The sequence below is a fragment of the Cebidichthys violaceus genome, unplaced genomic scaffold (genome assembly GCF_023349555.1).
Source record: "Cebidichthys violaceus isolate CVI_PGR_0920_01 unplaced genomic scaffold, fCebVio1.0.p SCAF_77, whole genome shotgun sequence".
In the NCBI taxonomy this organism is placed as follows: domain Eukaryota; kingdom Metazoa; phylum Chordata; class Actinopteri; order Perciformes; family Stichaeidae; genus Cebidichthys; species Cebidichthys violaceus.
In genome coordinates, this window is record NW_027176961.1 from 823451 (window position 1) to 849005 (window position 25555).

The following is a 25555-nucleotide window of genomic DNA, read 5'->3' on the forward strand; positions in this document are numbered from 1 at the left end:
TTTTTTATAAACAAATCAGATTTTATTTCCAGAAAAAAGAGAAACAAACGTTTAATAAAAATATGATTCAACATTAAATATTGAACTTAAAGTCTGTGTTCCACATCTCCCATGATGCATTGGGATCCTCGTAGGAGGCGGAGCTTCACTCCAGCTTTAAAGAAGTGAAACGTCATCCCTCCGACACAGGGACCCTGGTCCAGACCGGGTCAGTCCACGTCAGGCCGGGTCAGTGAGGCGGTCCCATGAGTCCGGCTTTAGCAGCCAGAGCCTCGTTCTGCTGGATGTGGTACTCCTGGAACCTCATGGAGATCCGCTGAGTCATCTTCAGGTACTTCTGGAGACACGACTCAGAGCAGCTGGTCTGTAAACGTCAATAAAGTTTATTCAAAACATCGACAAACAGCCAATCACAGAGCTCCGTAGAAACAATGCTGAAAACGAGTGTCTTTCTGATTCTGGATTCAGCAGCTAAGGCTCATGGGTAATGTAGTATTCAGAGAAATCTGACAAAAGGATAAACTGACAGCCGATTGGTCTAGATGTATAAAAGAAGTTGTGACATTGCTCCTCCTGACAGCCAATCAGAAGAGCAGAAAGGTTTTTCTAGCTTTCTTAAGAAGGAAAACTTTATTGGCTGAATCCTCAGATGTCCCAGCATCCCTGAACATTACAACAGGAAGTCGCGCCTCACCTCCTCCGGCTTCACCTCCCTGCTGGTGAAGTCCTTCACACAGTCCATGAAGCAGTTCTCCGTCACCTTGTTGTAGGTCCCCAGGAACTCCTTAAACTACACGCACACGCACACACACACACACACACACACACACACACACACACACACACACACACACACACACACACTCATCAGGTGTCTGAACCATCAGATCAATAACTCCTAAACTACTAATCTTTAGTGCTCCTACCTGTTTCACCTGGTCGGACTCGGTCACCTGGACCGCCATGATCCGGATCAGAGTCTGAAGAACAAACAGACATTTAAACATCTAAACAGAGAGAACCGGAACCTTCAGGTCTAAAGTCCTGACAGAATCTCAGTACACTATAGAACGTGCTTCTGAGCACGAGGCTCCTTTAAATGAACGAGTCTGGTGCAGCCGTGACGTCATCGTTAGCTCAACGGCTAACGTGAGCTAGCATTAGCTTCCTCTGGGTTTAGATTTAAATGTTTCTCTTCCGGCTTCGAACCGACAACCTACAAACACACCTGAGTGATAGTCCCGTGTTTAAGTCTCACCTGTGGATTATGATGTAATGTGTTTCACGTGGAGCTCTTCAGAGGCTGAAGGACGAGTGATGGCAGTATTCTTCTTCTTCTGTGGTTTTTATTGGAGGACTAAAATACTGACGTCACCGGAGTTTAGCGCCACCTCCTGGACCGGAGTGTGTACTAATATATAATTATACTTCTCTCTTGATTCTTACTGTCTAATTTATTTAACTTAATTCATATTTAATTCATATTTGTTATAGTGTTTACCCTTTGATATTTATAGAGCATTTAAAACGCACGATCTTCATATTTCCGACGGCTTTGAACACACCATGAAATAAACACATCCCATTGGTTGGATAAAGTGTGACGATGGTTTTTATTGACGTTGTTTTTAGTTTTCTGAATTTAGAGTCACAGTGAGACGTCCGTCCTGAGTGTCTTTTTAAAATCTCTCCGAACCGGAAGCCGGAAGTGCGTTGCTGTGTTTTGTTGTCAGCAACAGTTGCTGTTTGTCGCTTTTCCACTCTGTGTTTTGTCCGTTTTCTGTTTTTTTAACGTGACATTTGAACATTACGTCACTTTCCCGCCGTGACGTCGGTCTCTGTGAAGCAGAACTCTGGTTTTAACCGTCCACAACTCTTCGGACCCGGATGTTGTCGGAGCGGGAAGTTTGAAAAGTGGAGCAGCGCGTGAACCAGTGAAGAACCCGGATGTTGACCCGGTCCGGCTCACCGGGTCAAACCAGTCCGGATCACACCGGGCACGTGTTGATCCGGTCCACTCGAGTTCATCCCTCGGATCAGAGACTCGAAACTGGAACCAGACCGGGACCAGGACCGGGACCGGTCCAGATTACCATTCAGAAACTGCGACAGAAGCCGAGTAAGGCTCCTCCTCCTCGGGCAGCAGGTTCCTCTCAGTCCGGTAAGAACTCCGGTGGGCCAGGTGTTACGTCACTACTGGTTTCCTTTCCGTTGTGTGTTGTGTTCACTTAACAGCTGTTGTTGTTGATGATGACATCATCTCTGTGACGTCATCGTCTCCTCAGGCCGTGACGTTGTGACCTCACGGTTTGGTGCTGGATCTCGGGGACTCGGACTTGCAGCTCTGAAACATCAGTGAGTCTGCTTCATTGATTCTTTACTCATTTACATATTGACTGTCATGACAACCTGTTGACAGTAGTTTTGTCAATAAAGTTCCAGTTGTCCATCAAGAAGCAAACAAAGTTTCTAACTTAATATTTTATTTATAGTATTTTACTTTGAAAACCATCTTGACACCCTGTCCTCAGGTGTCACAGCGCCCCCCTCAGGAGGGAGGTCAACGTGCAGCTGTTGGGCTCCCAGGATGCACTGCGGGGGGCGGGGCCGTTCTCTGGTTGCCTTGGAGACGCCACTGTCATCGAGGTAGATCTGATCTCAGAACAGTTTACTGCTGCTGTCATAGAGATGGAGCTAAACCTGTGTGTGTGTGTGTGTGTGTGTGTGTGTGTGTGTGTGTGTGTGTGTGTGTGTGTGTGTGTGTGTGTGTGTGTGTGTGTGTGTGTGTGTCCAATCAGAGCCAGCCGCTGATGACTGGCCACGCCCCCGTGACCTCTGACCTCACAGCTTCAGATCAGACTCCTGGTCTGCAGGTCACTCACCTGGACTCAACAGGTAAACATCATCATATATACACACACACACACACACACACACACACACACGCACACAACTCTCTGACAGGTCAAATGTGACTAACCCTGGTGGAGCGCCACCTAGAGGGCCGCAGAAAACGTTCAGTTTTGTATCTGTGGGCCGCGAGGGCCACGGGACCGCATAGGTTATCAATTGAAGACACCAGAGATATTACTGTTATCCATAAGACGCTCAGTTACAATATAGCTTCCCACCACTTGGTGGCGGTAATGCGTCAGTCAGTTGTTTAACAAGCTTCAATAAGCAGAAGAAGACACTCAGCTAGCCGCTAGCCTGTAGCGAAAGTTATGGAGAAGTATTTAAAATAGTGCTCGCGGCAAATTAATTAAGTATTTAAGTAACGCCGACAATTGTTTTATCGCGCATTAACGCAGTTTTTTTATTATTATTAAGCGAACATTTTTAACACAAGAACCGGGCAGCGAGCGGTGACCAGCTGTGTGTGTGTGTGTGTGTGTGTGTGTGTGTGTGTGTGTGGCGTCTCTTCCTGCCGCCCCCCCGGTGACACGTCTCGTTACAGGATCAAACGTGACAATATCAAAATACATATTGTTGTGTTTTTAAATAAACATATAAGCACGTGAGAACAAACTGCTCTTCACTCAACTCTTTATTAGCATTACTTCACGTGCACTTTACTGCCTACAGACTCCCTCCACGTTCCATGCTTCTCCTTCATTCCCCTGGGTCCTAAGTCCCTCCTACTTCTTATCACTCTATGTACCATCGTACATTTATAACTAATACCACACATAGTACACAGTACTCAGCACGTACATTTATAACTAATACCACACATAGTACACAGTACTCAGCACGTACATTTATAACTAATACCACACATAGTACACAGTACTCAGCAAGTACATTTATAACTAATACCACACATAGTACACAGTACTCAGCACGTACATTTATAACTAATACCACACATAGTACACAGTACTCAGCACGTACATTTATAACTAATACCACACATAGTACACAGTACTCAGCACGTACATTTATAACTAATACCACACATAGTACACGGTACTCAGCAAGTACATTTATAACTAATACCACACATAGTACACAGTACTCAGCACGTACATTTATAACTAATACCACACATAGTACACAGTACTCAGCAAGTACATTTATAACTAATACCACACATAGTACACAGTACTCAACAAGTACATTTATAACTAATACCACACATAGTACACAGTACTCAGCAAGTACATTTATAACTAATACCACACATAGTACACAGTACTCAGCAAGTACATTTATAACTAATACCACACAGTACACAGTACTCAGCGTTGAATATGTTTCTGACCAAAATACCAAAAAAATAAAAAATAAATGATTAATTTAAATTATTTTTGTAGAGTTTTTAAAGTGTTTTTGTTTGTAATATGTATAATAAGCATCATTTAGTTATCACTACTGATAATTTAACAAACATAAAAACATGACGTAGATAAGTTTACAGTTTTCAAGATGTGTATTTAAATATCATCTATGAACACATGAAGATAAAGTTATGAACACTGAATATCTATGATCAGAATCATTATAACTGTATTTTAACTGATACTGTGTGAAGAATACTGCTGTTAAAAAGAACCTGATCTGTTTGAAGTGATTCCAACCAAATGTTATTGTACTTTTGTTCATATAGCAGTACTTTAAAATAAAAGTACACAATACACTACTTATGAATTCATTGTTGAACTTTGCACATAACAATGAGATTAATCAAGATTAAACATTGTAATCGTTGTAGTACTTATAGTTTTTGTAGTACTGTATTTGGTACTATAGGTAGTACTGTATGTAGGTACTTTTTGTAGTACTGTATTTGGTACTATAGGTAGTACTGTATGTCGGTACTTTTTGTAGTACTGTATATAGCTTATGATTCTAACCTCTGACTCCTCCCCCTTAATGTCTCCATCAGCTGGTCTCCTGAAAGCTGCATCCATCGCCGTAGACACCGGACCAGTTGCTACGGCAACACCCCACCATGACCAATGGACAGAGACAAGCAGGTTAGGGGGGGAGGGGGGGGGCTGTGTCCCCATGGTTACCACACCTCTAAATCAATACAAATATATTATATTATCTATTACATATTATATATATAATATGTAATAGATAATATAATATAATATATATATATATCATATTCTATATGTTCAGAGACAAACATCATGGCTCAGAGGAACCATCAGTGTGTGTGTGTGTGTGTGTGTGTGTGTGTGTGTGTGTGTGTGTGTGTGACTGGTTATATTTGTCCCAGAATGCATCAGTGCTGTGAGTCTTCTCAGTGAAACAAAGAGAAACCTGCCTAGCAACACACTCTGAGAACACATAATAAATATAACAATAATAATAAGATGAGCCGTGTATACGAGTACAAATAGATACATTTAGAAACTATATATATATATATATATATATATATATATATATATATGAATACATAAATATATATATATATATATATATATATATAGTGTATTTAATGTTGTGAGCTGGAGAGTTTAACACAAAGATACAATGTGATCATAATACTAATAGTGCAGCAGTATAACAGAATGTAATAATACTACACTGTAATACTACGGTGTAATACCACTGTATAGTTATACTCTATAGTACTATAATATAAACCTATATATTTGACATCAGATTAGGTCACGTGACTCTTTTGTTCTGAACAGATTTAATTTACCTGCATCGTCACGTGACAGCTGTTCAGAGAGGGGGGGGGGATGACGTCACTTACTCTACCAGGTGGCATTCCAAGGAGGGGGAGGGGCTGAGGAATCCAGATTCCTCCCCCTCCTCCTCCTCCTCCTCTCTGCAGCACACGGAGCTCCAGCAGGAGGAACAATAAGCTGAGAGGAGAGTCCGTCTGTCTGCACTCCTCTCAGGCTCTTCTCCGTCTGATCGACGCTCGGAGAGACAGGAGGAGACACAGGAGGAGACACAGGAGGAGAGACAGGAGGAGGAGAGACAGGAGGAGACACAGGAGGAGACACAGGAGGAGAGACAGGAGGAGAGACAGGAGGGGAGACAGGAGGAGAGACAGGAGGGGAGACAGGAGGAGAGGCAGGAGGAGACAGGAAGGAGAGACAGGAAGGAGAGACAGGAAGGAGACAGGGGGAGAGACAGGAGGAGAGACAGGAGGACAGACAGGAGGAGAGGCAAGAGGAGACAGGAGGAGAGACAGGAGGGGACAGGAAGAGACAGGAGGAGAGACAGGAGGGGACAGGAGGAGAGGCAGGAGGAGAGACAGGAGGGGACAGGAGGAGAGGCAGGAGAGACAGGAGGAGAGGCAGGAGGAGAGACAGGAGGAGAGACAGGAGGGGACTTGAGGGGACAGGAGGAGAGACAGGAGGAGAGGCAGGAGAGACAGGAGGAGACAGGAGGACAGAGGGAACATGTCCTCGTCCCGCAGACAGTCGTGTTACTTGTGCGACCTGCCCCGCATGCCCTGGGCTATGATCTGGGACTTCACGGAGCCCGTGTGTCGGGGCTGCGTCAACTACGAGGGAGCGGACCGGGTCGAGTTCGTCATCGAGACGGCCCGCCACCTGAAGCGGGCTCACGGCTTCCAGGAGGTCCGGTCCACCACCGGAGGACCTCCTCCTCCTCCTCCACAGCAGAAGAGCCAGACGGCCTTACTGAGCGGTAAAGAGCTGCAGCCGAACCACCAGCACCAGGCGGAAGGACCGGGGAGGTCTCAGCAGGCCGGTTTGGACCGGTACTCGCTCTCAGATAGCCGGTCTCGGTTCGACTACGGCGGCAGGATGCCCAACGGGTTCAAACCGGACGACGGGCCTCCCGAGCTGAACCGGCAAAGCCCAAACTCACGAGGCCGGAACCACGGGGGCCCGGTGAACGTACCGCCGAACCTGCAGCCTCAGAACCTGAACGGACCCGTAAACAGAGCCGCACCGCAGAGCTCCGGGGTCTGTCTCTCTGAACCCGGAGCGAAGCGGCCCGCCTCGGTGTCCAGCAGCTCGGACCAGGACCGGGAGCTGAAGGAGAAGCAGCGGAACGTGGAGGCTCTGTCCGAGCTGAACGACAGCCTCCGGAACCGGCAGGAGGACTGGACCGGAAAGCCGAAGCCCGTGCGCGAAATGCTGCTCTCTTTATCCGGCTGCACCCCGTTCGATGTCCGCTTCAAGAAGGACCACGCGCTGGTCGGCCGTGTGTTCGCCTTCGACGCCGTGTCCAAACCGGGTCTGGAGCACGAGCTGAGGATCTTCATCGAGTACCCGAGCGGCTCCGGGACCGTGTTCTCCAGCGCCTCGGGGGTCGCCAAGCAGATGTACCAGGACTGCATGAAGGACTACGGCAGAGGTCTGTCCTCCGGGTTCAAGTACCTGGAGTACGAGAAGAAGCACGGCTCCGGGGACTGGCGGCTGCTGGGTGACCTGTTACCGGAGGCCCTGCGGTTCTTTAAGGAGGCGGGGGGGGACGACATGCTGCCGGAGCCGCACACCGACGGGAGCGTCCCGGTGCTGCCCGGCCGGGTTCTGGCGTCAGGCAGCAGTGGGAGCGGGAGCTCCAGGACCGGCGTGAGGAAGAGGAGGGCCTCTCCGGAGCCGGAGGAGGAGCAGCAGCAGAGGCAGCAGTGGATCAACAGCCAGACCGAAGCGCTTAAACTCTCCATGTCTGCAGGCTCGTTCTCCGGTCCCCCCTGTCCTCCCGGTCCTCCCGGTCTCTCCTCCCCACCGGAGTCCATCGCTCCTCTGCAGAACGGACAGTCCCCGATGCACTCCCCCAACAAGGACCGTGACTCGGTCCACTCCAGCACGTCGTCCTCCAGACACAACAGCAGCCCGGTGTCTCCGGCCTCCGTGTCCGGACAGAGGCGCCTCTCTCTCGGGATGTCCGGTGTGGACCAGGTGCAGAACGTGCCCGACTCCCCGATGGCCAACAGCGGGCCTCTGTGCTGCACCATCTGCCATGAGCGGCTCGAGGACACGCACTTCGTTCAGTGTCCGTCGGTCCAGAACCACAAGTTCTGCTTCCCGTGCTCCAGAGAGAGCATCAAGAACCAGGGATCCTCCGGGGAGGTGTTCTGTCCCAGCGGGGACAAGTGTCCTCTGATGGGCTCCAACGTGCCCTGGGCCTTCATGCAGGGGGAGATAGCCACCATCCTGGACGTGAAGGTAAAGAAGGAGCGGGACACCTGAGGGGGTGATGAAGATCGGTCTGTGGGTCGAGGTCTCTGTGTGATGGACTGAAACATTTTACACTTTCATGAAATCAAACTTATTCTTATTTCAACACCTGTTTATCAATATATTAACATATTCATCTTCTTTATCATAAAGCGTCTTAAATTCTTCATTTCAAATCATCTGCGTCAATTAAAAACGGTAAACTACTTCAGTCTGGAGGAAAACTGTGTTTTAATACTTAGTTTGTGTTTCTTTATACTTCTAGTAATCCGTCAACAGACGAGGTCATGAATATTTAATACTTTCATATTATCATATTAATGATCAATTAGTTTAAAAACAAACATGGAGGAAGATGAAAGATCTTTGATGACAATAATAATCAGATGAAACATTACTGAAGAAACAAGTGATGATGTCACAGGACGAGTTTGAAGGGATGTTTTTAAATCAATACTTATATTATAATAATAATAATTATTCATCAGACGAACCGGTGGCTCTTCTTCAGTTAATACTTCACATCATGAATATTTAAATATGTAAAATGATGACGTCATCAGCACACAGAGATGTTCTCTCCACTGACAGAGGGACTCGTTAAAGGACTCGTTAAAGGACTCGTTAAAGGACTGGATATGGAGGTGAAACATATTTAAATATTCTACATGTGGATGTTTCGTGGTGGAGGTGTGTTTAAAACAGACAGACAGGTTCAGAGAGTGAGACAGCTCTCGCACTTCATCATCACACCTGTTTGTAAAACTATTTTTATTTTTTATAAAGTTTTTAACTATTTATTTGATTTTTTTTTAGAATCTTTTTTGACTTTTTATTTGATTTTTTTTTCTATGTAATTTATTTTTTCATTTCTTACTGCAATAACTTTGCTAGCCTTCCTGAATTAATTTTTTTTACATGTAAGATTATATTCGTGGTCTTTGTGTTTTTATTCATGATTTCCAGATGAAACATTTTATCTTGTAACGTGCCTTTAAGCTCCGTCTGTTGTAATAAATTCATTGATATGAACGTTTTCACTGACATGTGACTTCTCCTTCTTTATGACTCATAAGGTAAACATGTTGAATTCTGGGTAAATGTGTTTGAAAAAACATGGCCACCTGTTGGTCACCTGTTACCAAGTTACTCTTCCTGGATTATAGATTTCAGATTAATTCTTCTGTTTTTACTTTCTGTTAATACAAACTCAAGTCTTTCTTCATGTTTATCTGTTTGTCCTGATAACGTTAACAATATAATATTTATTACTATATGAAGAGTCAACGTTAAAGTCTGAAGAGTTAACGTTAAAGTATGAAGAGTTTGCGTTAAAGTCTGAAGAGTTAACGTTAAAGTATGAAGAGTTTGCGTTAAAGTCTGAAGAGTTAACGTTAAAGTATGAAGAGTCAACGTTAAAGTCTGAAGAGTTAACGTTAAAGTATGAAGAGTTCACGTTGAAGTCTGAAGAGTTAACGTTAAAGTCTGAAGAGTTCACGTTAAAGTCTGAAGAGTTCACGTTAAAGTCTGAAGAGTTCACGTTAAAGTCTGAAGAGTTCACGTTAAAGTCTGAAGAGTTTACGTTAAACTCTGAAGAGTTCACGTTAAAGTCTGAAGAGTTCACGTTACAGTCTGAAGAGTTCACGTTAAAGTATGAAGAGTTCACGTTAAAGTCTGAAGAGTTCACGTTAAAGTATGAAGTGTGTTACTGTGTGTGTGTGTGTGTGTGTGTGTGGTGAGGAAGAGTATGAATGGAGTCTTCACTACAAAATGAATCAGTTATCAGATCTATTGATCCTGAACCATCTCTTCTTCTAGTATCTCATGTATACTGTAGTATACAGATTATATATATATATATACAGTATATATATATATCTCATATATATATATATATACAGTAAATATATACAGATTTATATTTACTGTGTGTATATATATATATATACATACAGATCATATATATATATATACATACAGATCATATATATATATATATATATATATATATATATATATATATATATACTGTATATATACTGTATATATACTTCTTTGTTGGTATTCTCTCTTAATCCAGACACCAGTATCTCAGAGGTGCCTCCATCATCTCCACTGTTACCCAGCAACCAGCAGGAAGTCACCTGCTGTCTTGGACCAATCACAGTGAGGGGCCGGCGAGGAGAGCCAATGAGACACTGAGAGAGATGGGACGTCTGAAGACTGAGATGAAGATGCTGCTGACGGTGAGTAGACAGAGAAGTAGAGTCCAGTAGAACACAGTAGATGCCAGTAGAGGACAGTAGACGCTAGTAGAACACAGTAGAGTTCAGTAGAACACAGTAGAGGTAAGTAGACTCCAGTAGAACACAGTAGAGTCTAGCAGAGTCCAGTAGAACACAGTAGAGTCCATTAGAGGAGCTTGCTGTCCAAAGTCTGAAACATATTCTGTTGTCCAACAGCCAGAAGACTCTCTGAAGACCACCACACCTGGACCAGACCACCATCAGTCCCAACAAAACCTCTTTCAGTCCCAACAATCCCAGTCCCAACAATCCAAGTCTCACCAATCCAAGTCCCAGTCCCAACAAACCCAGTCCCAGTCCCAACAAACCAAGACCCAGTCCAAACAAACCAAGTCCCAACAAACCCAGTCCCAGTCCCAACAAACCAAGTCCCAACAAACCCAGTCCCAGTCTCAACAAACCAAGACCCAGTCCCAACAAACCAAGTCCCAACAAACCCAATCCCAACAAACCAAGACCCAGTCCCAACAAACCAAGTCCCAACAAACCCAGTCCCAGCCCCAACAAACCCAGTCTCAGTCCCAACAAACCCAGCCCCAGTCCCAACAAACCAAGACCCAGTCCCAACAAACCAAGTCCCAACAAACCAAGTCCCAACAATCCCAGTCCCAGTCCCATCAAAGTCCTTTCCAATCAATCCAGTCCCAACATTGTCAGACCCGGTCCCAGCAGTTCCAGTCTGTGCTGGTCCAGAGGAAACCAGTGGTTCCGTCAACATTGGAGGAGGCGGGTCTGGTTCTCCGTCAGGTGCGGAGACAGAAGAAGGTTCTGGAGGAGAACCTGGAGGCTCTGCTGAGAGCCAGAACTGGAGAGGTTCTGCACTGCCAGCTGGACGCACTGGCTGCTAACAGGTAGCTAATGTTACCTTACTGTCTGCTAAATGGTGGCTAATGCTAGCTTACTGTCTGATAACAGGTAGGTAATGCTAGCTTACTGTTTGCTAACAGGTAGCTAATGCTAGCTTACTGTCTGCTAACTGGTGGCTAATGCTAGTATACTGTCTGCTAACTGGTGGCTAATGCTAAGTTGAACTCCTCTGTGGCAGCTTATATGAACAGGCTAACACTATTTGTATTTTTAAGAGGTAGCTAACTAGTTTCTAACTAGCTTCATGCCTGCTAACCCAAAACCAGGGTCAACCTTTTTCTGCTAACAGACACATGTTCTATCTTCTAACAGCTAGCTAGTGGTAACATAGGTCTGCTAACTGGTGGATAATGTAAATTAAATGTTATCTATGTGTCTGTTAACAGGTAGGGCTCGCTAATGCTAACTCTGTGTGTATGAACAGGTAACTTGTTAACGTTATCTCTTTTAAGAGATGGGTGACTGTGGCTAAGTGGAGAGTAGGGCCGCCTTTCAATCAGAGAGTCAGTGGTTCGATCCCCGGTTCCTGCCTCTACTAGTCTCATGTCAATGTGTCCTTGAGCAAGACGCTTAACCCCAAAATTAATGTAATGTAATGTTAAGGAAGCCAATGTTCTTAAACATGCTAACAGCAGCTAACTGGCTTCATGACTGCTAGTGGTGTAACGTACTGACCCCCCTCACAGTTTAACGTTACCATTACCATTATTTCAATAAAGTTTTACTGACGACCAGTATTCAGTTGAACATGTGTTTCTAGGCTCTGATCTCTGATAATGTTTCATCGTAAACAATCAATCAGTGTTTAAACCAACAGGAGGAGAGCTAGTAACGTTAGCAGCACCGCTAACGGCTAATCAACAGAGGTTCACTTCAGTTACATTATGATGCCTTCAGGCTCTGCTCAGTGAACATGAGTACTGGCTGAAGGTACATTATAATTTATCATGATGTGTTCACATGTAATCTGTAAAATGTAGTTTTTGGTGTAGCTAGCAAACCAAACTAAATGTTACTACGACAAACTGAGACTTTGTCCTCTGTCCTCTGCAGAGACTGGACGGAGGAGGTCCGGATCAAGAAGACGGTGGACGCCTGGATCAGCACGTCAACCAGAGACATCCAGGTGAGTTTAGTAGTGGACCACCATCCTCCACCAATGAAAATGCTGCACAGGCCGTCTGTCAAACAGCTCATTAATATTCATGTTCAGGTTAATGACGTCATCGTGACGAGGTCAGCTGACGTGTATATATATATATATATATATATACAGTTGTGGTCAAAAGTTTACATACACTTGTAAAGAACATAATGTCATGGCTCTCTTGAGTTTCCAGTTATTTCTACAACTCTGATTTTTCTCTGATAGAGTGATTGGAACAGATACTTCTTTGTCACAAAAAACATTCATGAAGTTTGGTTCTTTCATGACTTTATTATGGGTTAACAGAAAAAGTGACAAAATCTGCTGGGTCAAAAATATACATACAGCAACATGAATTAGCAATTTTGGTGACTTAGAAAGTTGTGTCAATGAAATGAGCTTCATAGCATGGCCTCTTAACTTCTTGTGAGTGATTATGAGTGACTACAGCTGGTGACTTCTCTGAGGCCATTTAAATAGGGCTCATTGGATACAAACGCCCACAAACGCTACAATGGGAAAGTCAAAGGAGCTCAGCATGGATCTGAAAAAGCGAATCATTGACTTGAACAAGTCAGGAAAGTCACTTGGAACCATTTCAAAGCAGCTGCAGGTCCCAAGAGCAACAGTGCAAACAATTGTTTGTAAGTATAAAGTGCATGGCACTGTTTTGTCACTGCCACGATCAGGAAGAAAACGCAAGCTATCACCTGCTGCTGAGAGAAAATTGGTCAGGAGGGTGAAGAGTCAACCGAGAACCACCAAAAAGCAGATCTGCCAAGAATTAGAAGCTGCTGGAACACAGGTGTCAGTGTCCACAGTCAAGCGTGTTTTGCATCTCCATGGACTGAGAGGCTGCCGTGCAAGAAGGAAGCCCTCGCTCCAAAAGCGGCACCTTAAGGCTCGACTGAAGTTTGCTGCTGATCACGTGGACAAAGATAAGACCTTCTGGAGGAAAGTTCTGTGGTCAGACGAAACAAAAATCAAGCTGTTTGGCCACAATGCCCAGCAATATGTTTGGAGGAGAAAAGGTGAGGCCTTTAACCCCAAGAACACCATGCCTACCGTCAAGCACGGTGGTGGTAGTATTATGCTGTGGGGCTGTTTTGCTGCCAATGGAACTGGTGCTTTACAGAGAGTAAATGGGAAAATGAAGAAGGAGGATTACCTTCAAATTCTTCAAGATAACCTAAAATCATCAGCCCGAAGGTTGGGTCTTGGGCGCAGTTGGGTGTTCCAACAGGACAATGACCCCAAACACACATCAAAAGTGGTAATGGAATGGCTAAATCAGGCTAGAATTAGGGTTTTAGAATGGCCTTCCCAAAGTCCTGACTTAAATCCCATTGAGAACATGTGGACAATGCTGAAGAAACAAGTCCACGTCAGAAAGCCATCAAATTTAACTGAACTGCACCAATTCTGTCAAGAGGAGTGGTCAAAGATTCAACGAGAAGCTTGCCAGAAGCTTGTGGATGGCTACCAAAAGAGCCTAATTGAAGTGAAAATGGCCAAGAGACATGTAACCAAATATTAGCACTGCTGTATGTATATTTTTGACCCAGCAGATTTGATCACTTTTTCTGTTAACCCATAATAAAGTCATGAAAGAACCAAACTTCATGAATGTTTTTTGTGACAAAGACGTATCTGTTCCAATCACTCTATTAGAGAAAAATCAGAGTTGTAGAAATAACTGGAAACTCAAGAGAGCCATGACATTATGTTCTTTACAAGTGTATGTAAACTTTTGACCACAACTGTGTGTGTATATATATACACACACACACGCATAACACCTTGAGCACCTGGATCCACCGATCTCTAAAAACATGTTTCCTCATTTCTTCTCTCCTCGCATGGTTTCCTTGAGTCTCTCCATGCATCCTTGGTGGAAGGGACTAGGACACAACGAGAATCCTTCTTCTTCTTCTTCGTCGTCATCATTCTCTTCTTCATCTTCCTCATCCGTCTCCTCTTCCTACTCCAGGCGGAGATGTCCTCAGAGGAGGCTGCGATGACATCACAGCAGAGGCCTGCTGGGAGCTCCGCCCACACTGGTCGGGGGAGGCCAGTGAGCGAGTTCAGAGGAACAGGAAGTGAGAGAGGAAGCAGAGGACCGGTCAGTCTGTCTCTCTGATCCATGCATCTGATTGGTCGGTTCGCTGACAGACAGGTGAGTACTCACTGCTGTGATGTCACTGTTTCCAGCTGCAAGGGGCGGAGCCTGAGGCGTACCTGAACCGTCTGTACGGCAGAGCTCCGTATGAAGGTGTGAGACGGACCCTGAAGAAGAGTCCGTACCTGCGCTTCAGCTCACCTGTCTCGCTGCTTGGCAGGAAGCCCCGCCCCCGTCTGGTGGAGAGCGTCACAGGTGGGACCGTCGTCGTCAATTAAGTTTTATTGAATGCAAACGACGTCTCTACAGAGCTCACTGTGTCTCCATCAGGTGTGAAGGTGAAGTCCTGTAAGACTCAGACGTCACCTGGACGACGTCATGACATCATCGGCTCCTCCCACCTGACCTCTGGTGACTTCACAGTGACCGTTCCCATGGCGATCCCTCTGGGTCAGTAAACAAACATCTGGATTTTATTTTTGTGTAAATGTGACAAACAAACGTTAAAGTGAACCGTTGTTTACAGGACGTCCCAGGATGGACTCCTCTTCCTCCAGGTGTCTCGCCGAGCGGCAACAGGAAGTGACATCACCACCTGCAGCTCCTCCCACATGTAGCGTGGTTGCCGTGGACAACGGAGAGTCTGAGTCACAGGTGATGACACAGTGAACACGTCCCATGATGCATCACTGTATCTGACAGACAGACAGAGGGACAGAGAGACAGGCAGGCAGGCAGGCAGACAGACAGAGGGACTTCATAATACTTTCAGCTACAGACATTTTTGTTTTTTGTGTTGACAGGAGGTGGAGCAGCTGGATGCTCTTCCTCCTCCTCCTCTTCTTCCTCCTGTCGACATCATTGAGAGCAAAAGTGATGAAGAGGAGGACGTCTTTCCTGGAACTGAATTCCTGCTTGTCGCTGACATAATTCAGGTAACCTTCATTTTCCTCATCTTCTTCTCTTCCTCATCTTCCTCACCTCCTCATCTCATCTTCCTCGTCTTCGTCCCCTCCTCTTCCTCACCTTCCTCTTCCTCATCTCCCTATCTTCTCCCTCCTCTTCCTCATCTCCCTATCTTCTTCCTCCTCCTCTTCCTCATCTCCTCCTGTATCAACAGTGTGAACCAGCGTCAGTCCCACTGCTCCTCCTGCTGGGCACAAACTGAACACCTCCTCTATTCTTCTCTTCCTCATCTCCTCCTCCTCTATTCCTCCTTTTCTCATCTCCTCCCCCTCCTCTATTCCTCCTCTATTCTTCTTTTCCTCATCTCCTCCTCCTCCTCTATTCCTCCTCTATTCTTCTCTTTCTCATCTCCTCCTTCTCTATTCCTCCTTTCCTCATCTCCTCCTCCTCCTCTATTCCTCCTCCTCTGTTCCTCCTTGCTTCATCTCCTCCTCTATTCCTCCTCCTCTATTCCTCCTTTCCTCATCTCTTCCTCCTCCTCTACTCTATTCCTCCTTTCCTCATCTCCTCCTCTATTCCTCTTCTACTCCTCTCTTCCTCATCTCCTCCTCCTCACCTCACTACTGAATAGTTATTAGGATATGTGTATATGTTTCAGGACTTTATTAGTTATTGTTGATTATAAAATGAGTTTCAGTGATTTGATCTTCAGTTTGTTTAAGTTGAATAAAAGATAATTTACTGAAACAAAAGAAACATCACTAACTGTTAATGTTCATATTGATTATTGAAGATCAGAACTAATCAATGGATCATAGATCTATAAACCCTTTGATCGTCTCTGTCTTCAGCAGGAGGAGCTAAGATTTAAAGGTGAGGAGGAGGTGCAGCTGGATGGAGGTCCATCTCCTCCTCCGGTCCCGTATCAGGGTCCAGTCTTCCCTCCACAGACCAGATCTGCCCTCCCCCCCCAGGATCAGGGCTTCGTCCTGAACCTCGACCTGCAGAGAGACGTCCTCGAGAACCGGCTGGTGGAATGGTGAGTAACCGGTCTGAACCGATCTGAACCGGTCTTAACCGGTCTGAACTAGTCTGAACCGGTCTTAACCGGTCTGAACCGGTCTGAACCAATCTGAACCGGTCTCAACCGGTCTGAATTGGTTTGAACCGGTGTGAACCAATCTGAACCGGTCTGAACTGGTCTGTCCTTGTTGTGTCCAGGGTGGAGCAGCAGCTGATGTCCCGCATGATCTCTGAGATGTACCGCCCCCTTCCCTCTGACCCCGCCCAGAACGACTCCACTGACCAATCAGAGTCCAAGGAGCAGAGCGCCTCAGACATCGGTGAGCCGACAGGCTGACGGACCAATCAGAGCAGAGTTCTCCTGTTGGTGCTCTCTCATTGGTCTGACAGTCTGGTATTTGTCATTTAATGATGTAACAATAAACTTTACTGTCACTTCATGTTCTGCACTAATTTAAGGTGGAAATGTTTTTATTCATGAAAAGGAAAACTAAATTTAAAACATAATGTAATATAAAGCAGCATATCATATTTCTCTGATATTTTAGTTTTTTCAGTATTGGTGAAAGGCTCCGCTCTGCTGACAGCAGACTTTTCCATGTTTGTGATTGGTCAGATGCTTCAAACCCCGCCCCTTTTATGTGAACCTCTCACAACCAGATTAATAAACTCTGGTTGATTAATGAGTTGATGAGCAGCTTCATAGTTTAGAGGATCTGATTGTTAGAGTGAAACCAGATAACCGGGAGATAAACTGGTTTGTTGACCTCTTCATAGTGCAGGACACTGTGACAGTGTTGTAGTTGTGTGTTCTGACGGTGTTTTTGTTGTTGTATGTTCTGACGGTGTTGTTGTGTGTTCTGATGGTGTTGTTGTTGTTGTTGTGTGTTCTGATGGTGTTGTTGTGTGTTCTGACGTTGTTGTGTTTTTTGACGGTGTTGTTGTGTGTTCTGACGGTGTTGTTGTTGTTGTGTGTTCTGACGGTGTTGTTGTTGTTGTGTGTTCTGACGGTGTTGTTGTGTTTTTTGACGGTGTTGTGTGTTCTGATGGTGTTGTTGTGTGTTCTGACGGTGTTGTTGTTGTGTGTTCTGACGGTGTTGTTGTGTTTTTTGACGGTGTTGTGTGTTCTGATGGTGGTGTTGTTGTGTGTTCTGACGGTGTTGTTGTTGTGTGTTCTGATGGTGTTGTTGTTGTTGTGTGTTCTGATGGTGTTGTTGTTGTTGTTGTGTGTTCTGATGGTGTTGTTGTTGTGTGTTCTGACGGTGTTGTTGTTGTTGTGTGTTCTGATGGTGGTGGTGGTGTTATTGTTGTTGTGGGTTCAGTGGAGGCAGCAGGAGGTGGAGGTTTGCAGCTCTTTGTGGACTCCAACATGTCAGTGGACTCGACTCTGATCCGGCAGCTGGTTGGTGAGGTTCTGACAGAGCAAGTTGCCCTGCTGCTGGGACAGAGGGACTCACTGGAACCAGAACCAGGACTGGAGCCAGCAGAACCAGGACCGGGATCCCTTGAGGAGGTACAGAATCTTCAGTCTTCAGTGTGTCTTTGTGTTTTGAACATAAACTGAATCCTGCTGCCGATTCTGTTCCAGGACAAACTGGTACCACTGGTTCCTACACCAGTACCGACAACTCCGCCCAGCAGAGAGACTCCGCCCCTGGTCACACCCCCTCCCTCTGAACCAACCAGCCTGCTGAATGACGAGTCTCCTCGGCCAATCACAGCTCCAGGTCAGACACGGCAGCAGTGTTTCTGTAGTCCAACAGGAAGTCATCATCACTGGTTCCTCCACAAACAGCCAATCAGGTTCCTCCATGTGATTCTGGATTATTACATAAAATAATCTTGTTTCTGATTCTTCTCGGTTTTGTTCATCCAGATAGTCTTCACTATTGAACTCCACTTTTATGATCTTTGAAGTGTAAAGTAAAAAGCTAACGTTAGCCTATAAAGGAACTCCACCATGGTCACATGACTTAGCTCTACTAGTGTACCTGTACTTGTGTAACTTTACTAATGTACCTGTACATCTGTAGCTGTACTTGTGTAGCTGTACTAGTGTAGCTGTACTTGTATTGTAGCTGATGATGATGGTTTGATGATGCGTTGTCTGTCTCTGACCTCAGAGCATGTAGCCACGCCCCCCTCCAGCCCAGAGCCCGCCCCCTCTGCAGGAAGTCCTCTTGCTGTCCATCAAGCCCCTCCCCCTCTGACCTGGGGAGACGTTGAACTGCCGTTGGACGAGGAGAGACCAGAGGAATACCTGGATACACGCTCACAGCTGCTGTATGTACACATACTGAAACTGTCCAGATAGATTGTAGGAGATGTAGGACATACAAACATGAGTCTCTCTGTCCTCCTGCAGGGTGATGTCAGTAGCAGAGGAGGAGCCTTTTCTCTCCTCCCCTCTTCCTCCCTCCTCCACTCCCCCTGCTCCCTCCCCGTCTCCTCCTCCTCCTCCTGGTCCTGGTCCTAGACCAGAGTCCCCCTCCAGCTCCTCAGAGGAGTCCAGCAGCACAGTGACAGCAGAGACTGAAGCAGTGCTGAGACACATCTCAGAGGGAGAACTCCTCCTCAGTGTCAACCAGCTGGCGGCCATGACAGGTATCTTCATCATCTCCATCTTCTTCATCACTCCACAAATTCTCTCGGTTCTCAATATTTAAAAGAATCCGAAAAACTTTCAACAAAGAGTTCACTCAAATATCTCTCTCTCTCTCTCTCTCTCTCTCTCTCTCTCTCTCTCTCTCTCTCTCTCTCTCTCTCTCTCTCTCTCTCTCTCTCTCTCTCTCTCTCTCTCTCTCTCTCTCTCTCTCTCTCTCTCTCTCTCTCTCTCTCTCTCTCTCTCTCTGTGTGTGTGTGTCTTAGATGAGGCTGTTCCCAGTTTCTCCAGTTCTCTTCAGGAGCTTCATGAAATGGTGAGAATCATGTTTCTAATGACAGTTATAGTAGTGTGTTAGTACGTTGTAATAGAGATAGTAGAGTTGTAGTAAAGATAGTACAGTTGTAGTAGAGATAGTACAGTTGTAGTAGAGATAATACAGTTGTAGTAGAGTTGTAGTAGAGATAGTACAGTTCTAGTAGAGATAGTACAGTAGTTGTAGTATTACTACAGTTATAGTATTAGTACTACAGAGTGAAGTATTTCTTGTCATCCCTCCCCCAGGACTTTGACCCCCCCAGTGAAGGACAGGTCAAAGGTCTCGACCTCCTCAAGACCAAGACGGAGCAGAGAGACACACAACCAGAGGTACAGACACAACCAGAGACAGACACACACACACACACACACACACACACACTGACATAGACACACAACCAGAGGTACACGCATACATATACACACACACTGACACACGCGCGCGCACACACACACACACACACACACACACACACACACACACACACACACACACACACACACACACACACACACACACACACACACATGACCTCTGACCTGCTGCATCCTCAGGGCCCCTGGAGGATGGATCAGGATCAGGAGGAGGTGAGCGTGGGGGAGGTGAGAGGGACCAGGACAGCCCAGCAGGATCAGACCTGGTCACCTGGACAGATGAGTCAGTGTGCAGGTGAGACTCCCTTCAGAAGATAATGGCATCACTCTGACATCATTCTGACATCACATCTGTTCTTCTTCCAGATGTGACAGAAGTTAGTTTTGAAGCAACCAATCAGAGCTCAGTTGCCGTGGGTGACCTGATGACAGAGCCAATCGGTACTCTGACCTCTGACCTCCAGACTGACAGGTCCTTGACTCCTCCTCCTCACCTGGAGGACACACACACTACAGGACGGGTGAGCCACACACACACACACACACACACACACACACACACACACACACACACACACACACACACACACACACACACACACACACACACACACACACACACACTACAGGACAGGTGACACACACACACACAAACACACACTACAGGACAGGTGACACAAACACACACACTACAGGACAGGTGACACACACACACACACACACTACAGGACAGGTGACACACACACACACACACACACTACAGGACAGGTGACACACACACACACTACAGGACAGGTGACACACACACACACAAACACACTATGCTTACTGACTGAGGAGAAATAAAAATAACTGTGTGTGTGTGTGTGTGTGTGTGTGTGTGTGTGTGTGTGTGTGTGTGTGTGTGTGTGTGTGTGTGTGTGTGTGTGTGTGTGTGTGTGTGTGTGTGTGTGTGTGTGTGGTCAAAAGTTTACATACACTTGTAAAGAACATAATGTCATGGCTCTCTTGAGTTTCCAGTTATTTCTACAACTCTGATTTTTCTCTGATAGAGTGATTGGAACAGATACTTCTTTGTCACAAAAAACATTCATGAAGTTTGGTTCTTTCATGACTTTATTATGGGTTAACAGAAAAAGTGATCAAATCTGCTGGGTCAAAGATATACATACAGCAGTGCTAATATTTGGTTACATGTCTCTTGGCCATTTTCACTTCAATTAGGAGCTTTTGGTAGCCATCCACAAGCTTCTGGCAAGCTTCTCGTTGAATCTTTGACCACTCCTCTTGACAGAATTGGTGCAGTTCAGTTAAATTTGATGGCTTTCTGACATGGACTTGTTTCTTCAGCATTGTCCACATGTTCTCAATGGGATTTAAGTCAGGACTTTGGGAAGGCCATTCTAAAACCCTAATTCTAGCCTGATTTAGCCATTCCATTACCACTTTTGGTGTGTGTTTGGGGTCATTGTCCTGTTGGAACACCCAACTGCGCCCAAGACCCAACCTTCGGGCTGATGATTTTAGGTTATCCTGAAGAATTTGAAGGTAATCCTCCTTCTTCATTATCCCATTTACTCTCTGTAAAGCACCGGTTCCATTGGCAGCAAAACAGCCCCACAGCATAATACTACCACCACCGTGCTTGACGGTAGGCATGGTGTTCTTGGGGTTAAAGGCCTCACCTTTTCTCCTCCAAACATATTGCTGGGCATTGTGGCCAAACAGCTTGATTTTTGTTTCGTCTGACCACAGAACTTTCCTCCAGAAGGTCTTATCTTTGTCCACGTGATCAGCAGCAAACTTCAGTCGAGCCTTAAGGTGCCGCTTTTGGAGCGAGGGCTTCCTTCTTGCACGGCAGCCTCTCAGTCCATGGAGATGCAAAACACGCTTGACTGTGGACACTGACACCTGTGTTCCAGCAGCTTCTAATTCTTGGCAGATCTGCTTTTTGGTGGTTCTCGGTTGACTCTTCACCCTCCTGACCAATTTTCTCTCAGCAGCAGGTGATAGCTTGCGTTTTCTTCCTGATCGTGGCAGTGACAAAACAGTGCCATGCACTTTATACTTACAAACAATTGTTTGCACTGTTGCTCTTGGGACCTGCAGCTGCTTTGAAATGGCTCCAAGTGACTTTCCTGACTTGTTCAAGTCAATGATTCGCTTTTTCAGATCCATGCTGAGCTCCTTTGACTTTCCCATTGTAGCGTTTGTGGGCGTTTGTATCCAATGAGCCCTATTTAAATGGCCTCAGAGAAGTCACCAGCTGTAGTCACTCATAATCACTCACAAGAAGTTAAGAGGCCATGCTATGAAGCTCATTTCATTGACACAACTTTCTAAGTCACCAAAATTGCTAATTCATGTTGCTGTATGTATATTTTTGACCCAGCAGATTTTGTCACTTTTTCTGTTAACCCATAATAAAGTCATGAAAGAACCAAACTTCATGAATGTTTTTTGTGACAAAGAAGTATCTGTTCCAATCACTCTATCAGAGAAAAATCAGAGTTGTAGAAATAACTGGAAACTCAAGAGAGCCATGACATTATGTTCTTTACAAGTGTATGTAAACTTTTGACCACAACTGTGTGTGTGTGTGTGTGTGTGTGTGTGTGTGTGTGTGTGTGTGTGTATGTATGTATATATATATATATATATATATATATATATATATATATATATATATATATATATATATATATATATATATATATATATATATATATATATATATACATACATACATACAATCAGTAGATACAGTTAAAGTCTGTATGTGAATGTTCAGATTGACCACTAGAGGGCGGCGTCTCTCCCTCTGTCCTGAACTCACTCACTGCTTCACTGTTCATATTATAAATATGATGAATACATGAAATATGATGAATACATGAATAATGATAAATGTTTCTGTAGTATTCTACAGTATTCTGTATTATACTGTAGTATTCTTTAGTAGTTCAGGAGACAAATACAACACATTTGTTTGTTTTTTTTATTTCATGTTTGATCCAGCAGCCAATCAGCAGAGAGGATTCATGAGGATGGAGGTCCACCTGCCCTTTATCACACCGGAGGAAGAGGAGGAAAAGGAAGAGGAGGAAGAGGAGGAGGAGGAAGTCGAGGTCAGTGCAGCAGCAGAAACAAACTCCTCCACTGATGATGTTTTCTAGAAAGAGAAACCTTCATCATCATCTTCATAGTCTGTGTTTAAACAGGCTGATGATGTCACAGACAGGTCACATGACTTCCTGTGACCTTTGAAAATAAATGTTTGAATAAACTTTTACTTTGAAAGGTTTCAGCTCTGATGTTTGTGGTTCCTTTAATCTGTGAAAACAGCAGCAGAAGAAGAACGTTAACAAAATAGTTTCTATGAATCTGTTTAGAAAAGTTTTAGAAACTCATGACATCAACATGAATCACTGATGACATCATCATGACGTCAACAGGAATCACTGATGATATCAGAACATTCTGTTATTGACACGTCTTCATCTGAGAAACTGCAAGTCAAAACTGTGGGAACCCCAAACTCTATTACTGCTCCTCTCTCACACACACACAGAGACACACACACACACACACACACACACACACACACACACACACACACACACACACACACACACACACACACACACATAGAGACACACACACTCTTTAAAAACAGTCAGTGTAGATGAGAGGATGATAAGCAGGAAGTGAGATTTGTGAAGCACCAGGAGACACTGAACACACACACACACACACACACACACACACACACACACACACACACACACACACACACACACACACACACACACACATAATACACGCACACATCCCTGTACTTCTATCTTTGTGAGGACCTGCAGTGATATGATGCATTCAAAGCCCCTCACTCACCTAAACCATCTCACTAAATCTAAGTCTGAACCCTTAAACAGACCTTTGAAGGACCGGACAACATGTCCTCACTCTGTTGGTATAAAACTCAGGTCCTCACTACGTAGCAACTACAGGAAAACATACACACACCATCTATTTATTCTTCGTCATCTCATTAAAAAATCACAATTTCTGTGTTACAAAGAAAAGAACATGAGACCAGTTCACCTGAGACCTGGTTACCTGAGACTTGGTTACCTGAGACCTGAATGCCTGAGACCTGGTTACCTGAGACTTGGTTACCTGAGACCTGAATACCTGAGACCTGGTTACCTGAGACCAGTTTACCTGAGACCTGGTTACCTGAGACCTGGTTAGCTGAGACCTGAATACCTGAGACCTGAATACTTGGGACCTGGTTACCTGAGACCTGGTTACCTAAATGTGAGAACGTCCTCTGATCAACACACAGTAGATGCACAAGTCCCTGATCTGCTTCTAGGTCCTGATCTGGTTCTTGATCTGCTTTTAGATCCTGATCCTGGTCTGGGTCCTGAACCTGACCAGGCTCACATGGAAGACTGGTAGTGTCCCTCGTGTGCATTAAAGATCCATAAATATCAACAGAAGCCTTAAAGGTCTTTGTTGTTATTAATATTTCATCATTTCTATTGTCTTTATTTCTGTCCTCAGTGTTGGTCCTCAGATCCAGATCCTTTATTTCTGTCCTCAGATCCAGATCCTTTATTTCTGTCCTCAGATCCAGATCCCAAAACGTTGTGTTTGTTATTAATATAATTTCACCGATAAAGACTTTCACTTTAAAACAGATTAGATTAGAGTTTAGCTCCTCCCCCTCATTAGCATACAGATGAAGCGTTGACCTCATTAACTGAACAGTTAAAGTCTTTAAAGTTTGACCCAAAAAACACACAAAGACAATAATACTCTGTTCAGAGAACAATAAAGATTAGAGGAGTCACGTGATGTAGATGTACTGTATATATATTATTAGATACACTGTAAATACATTATTATTAGATATACTGTAAATATATATTATTATATACAATGTAAATATATTATTAGATATATACTAATCCGATCCCGGATAAGCGGACGAAGATGAATGAATGAATATACTGTAAATATGTAAATATGTTATTATATACACTAAAAATATATTGTCATTAGATGTGCTCTAAATATATTATTATATACATTGTAAATATATTATTATTATTATATACACTGTAAATATATTAGATATACTGTAAATATATTATATACACTGTAAATATATTATTATTATATACACTGTAAATATATTATTATATACACTGTAAATATATTATCATTATTAGATGTACTCTAAATATATTATTATATACACTGTAAATATATTATTATTATTAGATGTACTGTAAATATATTATTATTATTATATACACTGTAAATATATTATTATTATTATTATACAATGTAAATATATTATATATACCGTAAATATATTATTATATACACTGTAAATATATTGTCATTATTAGATGTACTCTAAATATATTATTATATACACTGTAAATATATTATTATATACACTGTAAATATATTATTATCATTAGATGTACTGTAAATATATTATATACACTGTAAATATATTATTATATACACTGTAAATATATTATCATTATTAGATGTACTCTAAATATATTATTATATACACTGTAAATATATTATTATTATTAGATGTACTGTAAATGTATTATTATTATTATATACACTGTAAATATATTATTATATATACTGTAAATATGTTATTATATACAGTATACATATATTATCATTATTAGATGTACTCTAAATATATTATTATATACACTGTAAATA

General features: G+C 43.9%; 3 protein-coding genes across 7 annotated transcripts; 2 read left to right on the plus strand and 1 right to left on the minus strand.

Annotated features, from left to right (window-relative positions):
* Positions 1-6: 6 nt before the first annotated feature.
* Positions 7-1344, minus strand: timm9 (translocase of inner mitochondrial membrane 9 homolog). Its single transcript, XM_068737232.1, has 4 exons — positions 1259-1344; positions 927-980; positions 695-790; positions 7-364 (listed from the first exon to the last, which is right to left on the minus strand). Exons 2-4 carry the CDS (start codon positions 963-965, stop codon positions 230-232), a joined length of 270 nt encoding a protein of 89 aa, XP_068593333.1. The 5' UTR covers positions 966-980; positions 1259-1344; the 3' UTR covers positions 7-229.
* Positions 1345-1748: 404 nt separating this feature from the next.
* kiaa0586 (KIAA0586 ortholog) lies at positions 1749-24261 on the plus strand. Of its 5 annotated transcripts, XR_011105400.1 has the most exons (25): positions 1749-2161; positions 2286-2355; positions 2532-2646; positions 2799-2895; positions 4889-4979; positions 10210-10375; positions 10592-11286; positions 12356-12428; positions 14440-14571; positions 14661-14823; positions 14899-15018; positions 15095-15222; positions 15372-15503; positions 16326-16513; positions 16696-16817; positions 17820-18010; positions 18086-18224; positions 18621-18780; positions 18863-19101; positions 19366-19415; positions 19664-19747; positions 19973-20087; positions 20159-20313; positions 22811-22920; positions 23874-24261. XR_011105400.1 is itself a non-coding variant. In XM_068737209.1 (24 exons), the coding sequence occupies exons 1-24, from the start codon at positions 1948-1950 to the stop codon at positions 22835-22837; spliced, it is 3666 nt and encodes a 1221-aa protein (XP_068593310.1). In that variant the 5' UTR covers positions 1749-1947; the 3' UTR covers positions 22838-22938. The 5 variants fall into 5 exon arrangements, 4 of the variants coding, with proteins under 4 accessions (XP_068593310.1, XP_068593311.1, XP_068593312.1 ...); XM_068737209.1 differs by lacking the exon at positions 23874-24261 and having other exon boundaries at positions 22811-22938; XM_068737210.1 differs by lacking the exon at positions 23874-24261 and having other exon boundaries at positions 22814-22938.
* irf2bpl (interferon regulatory factor 2 binding protein-like) lies at positions 5785-9173 on the plus strand. Its single transcript, XM_068737214.1, has one exon. It carries the CDS (start codon positions 6378-6380, stop codon positions 8139-8141), a length of 1764 nt encoding a protein of 587 aa, XP_068593315.1. The 5' UTR covers positions 5785-6377; the 3' UTR covers positions 8142-9173.
* Positions 24262-25555: the final 1294 nt, after the last annotated feature.

What these genes read in the sequence shown, in the direction of transcription:
- timm9 (XM_068737232.1), bottom strand. Translation starts at nt 965, where the DNA reads ATGGCGGTCCAGGTGACCGAGTCCGACCAGGTGAAACAG. An exon ending in AGTCCGACCAGGTGAAACAG is followed by an intron (nt 791 to 926) that starts GTAGGAGCACTA and finishes GTGTGCGTGTAG; the next exon opens with TTTAAGGAGTTCCTGGGGAC. An exon ending in GGGAGGTGAAGCCGGAGGAG is followed by an intron (nt 365 to 694) that starts GTGAGGCGCGAC and finishes TGACGTTTACAG; the next exon opens with ACCAGCTGCTCTGAGTCGTG.
- kiaa0586 (XM_068737209.1), top strand. Translation starts at nt 1,948, where the DNA reads ATGTTGACCCGGTCCGGCTCACCGGGTCAAACCAGTCCGGATCACACC. An exon ending in AGATGAAGATGCTGCTGACG is followed by an intron (nt 10,376 to 10,591) that starts GTGAGTAGACAG and finishes GTTGTCCAACAG; the next exon opens with CCAGAAGACTCTCTGAAGAC. An exon ending in TCCCATGGCGATCCCTCTGG is followed by an intron (nt 15,019 to 15,094) that starts GTCAGTAAACAA and finishes CGTTGTTTACAG; the next exon opens with GACGTCCCAGGATGGACTCC.
- irf2bpl (XM_068737214.1), top strand. Translation starts at nt 6,378, where the DNA reads ATGTCCTCGTCCCGCAGACAGTCGTGTTACTTGTGCGACCTGCCCCGC.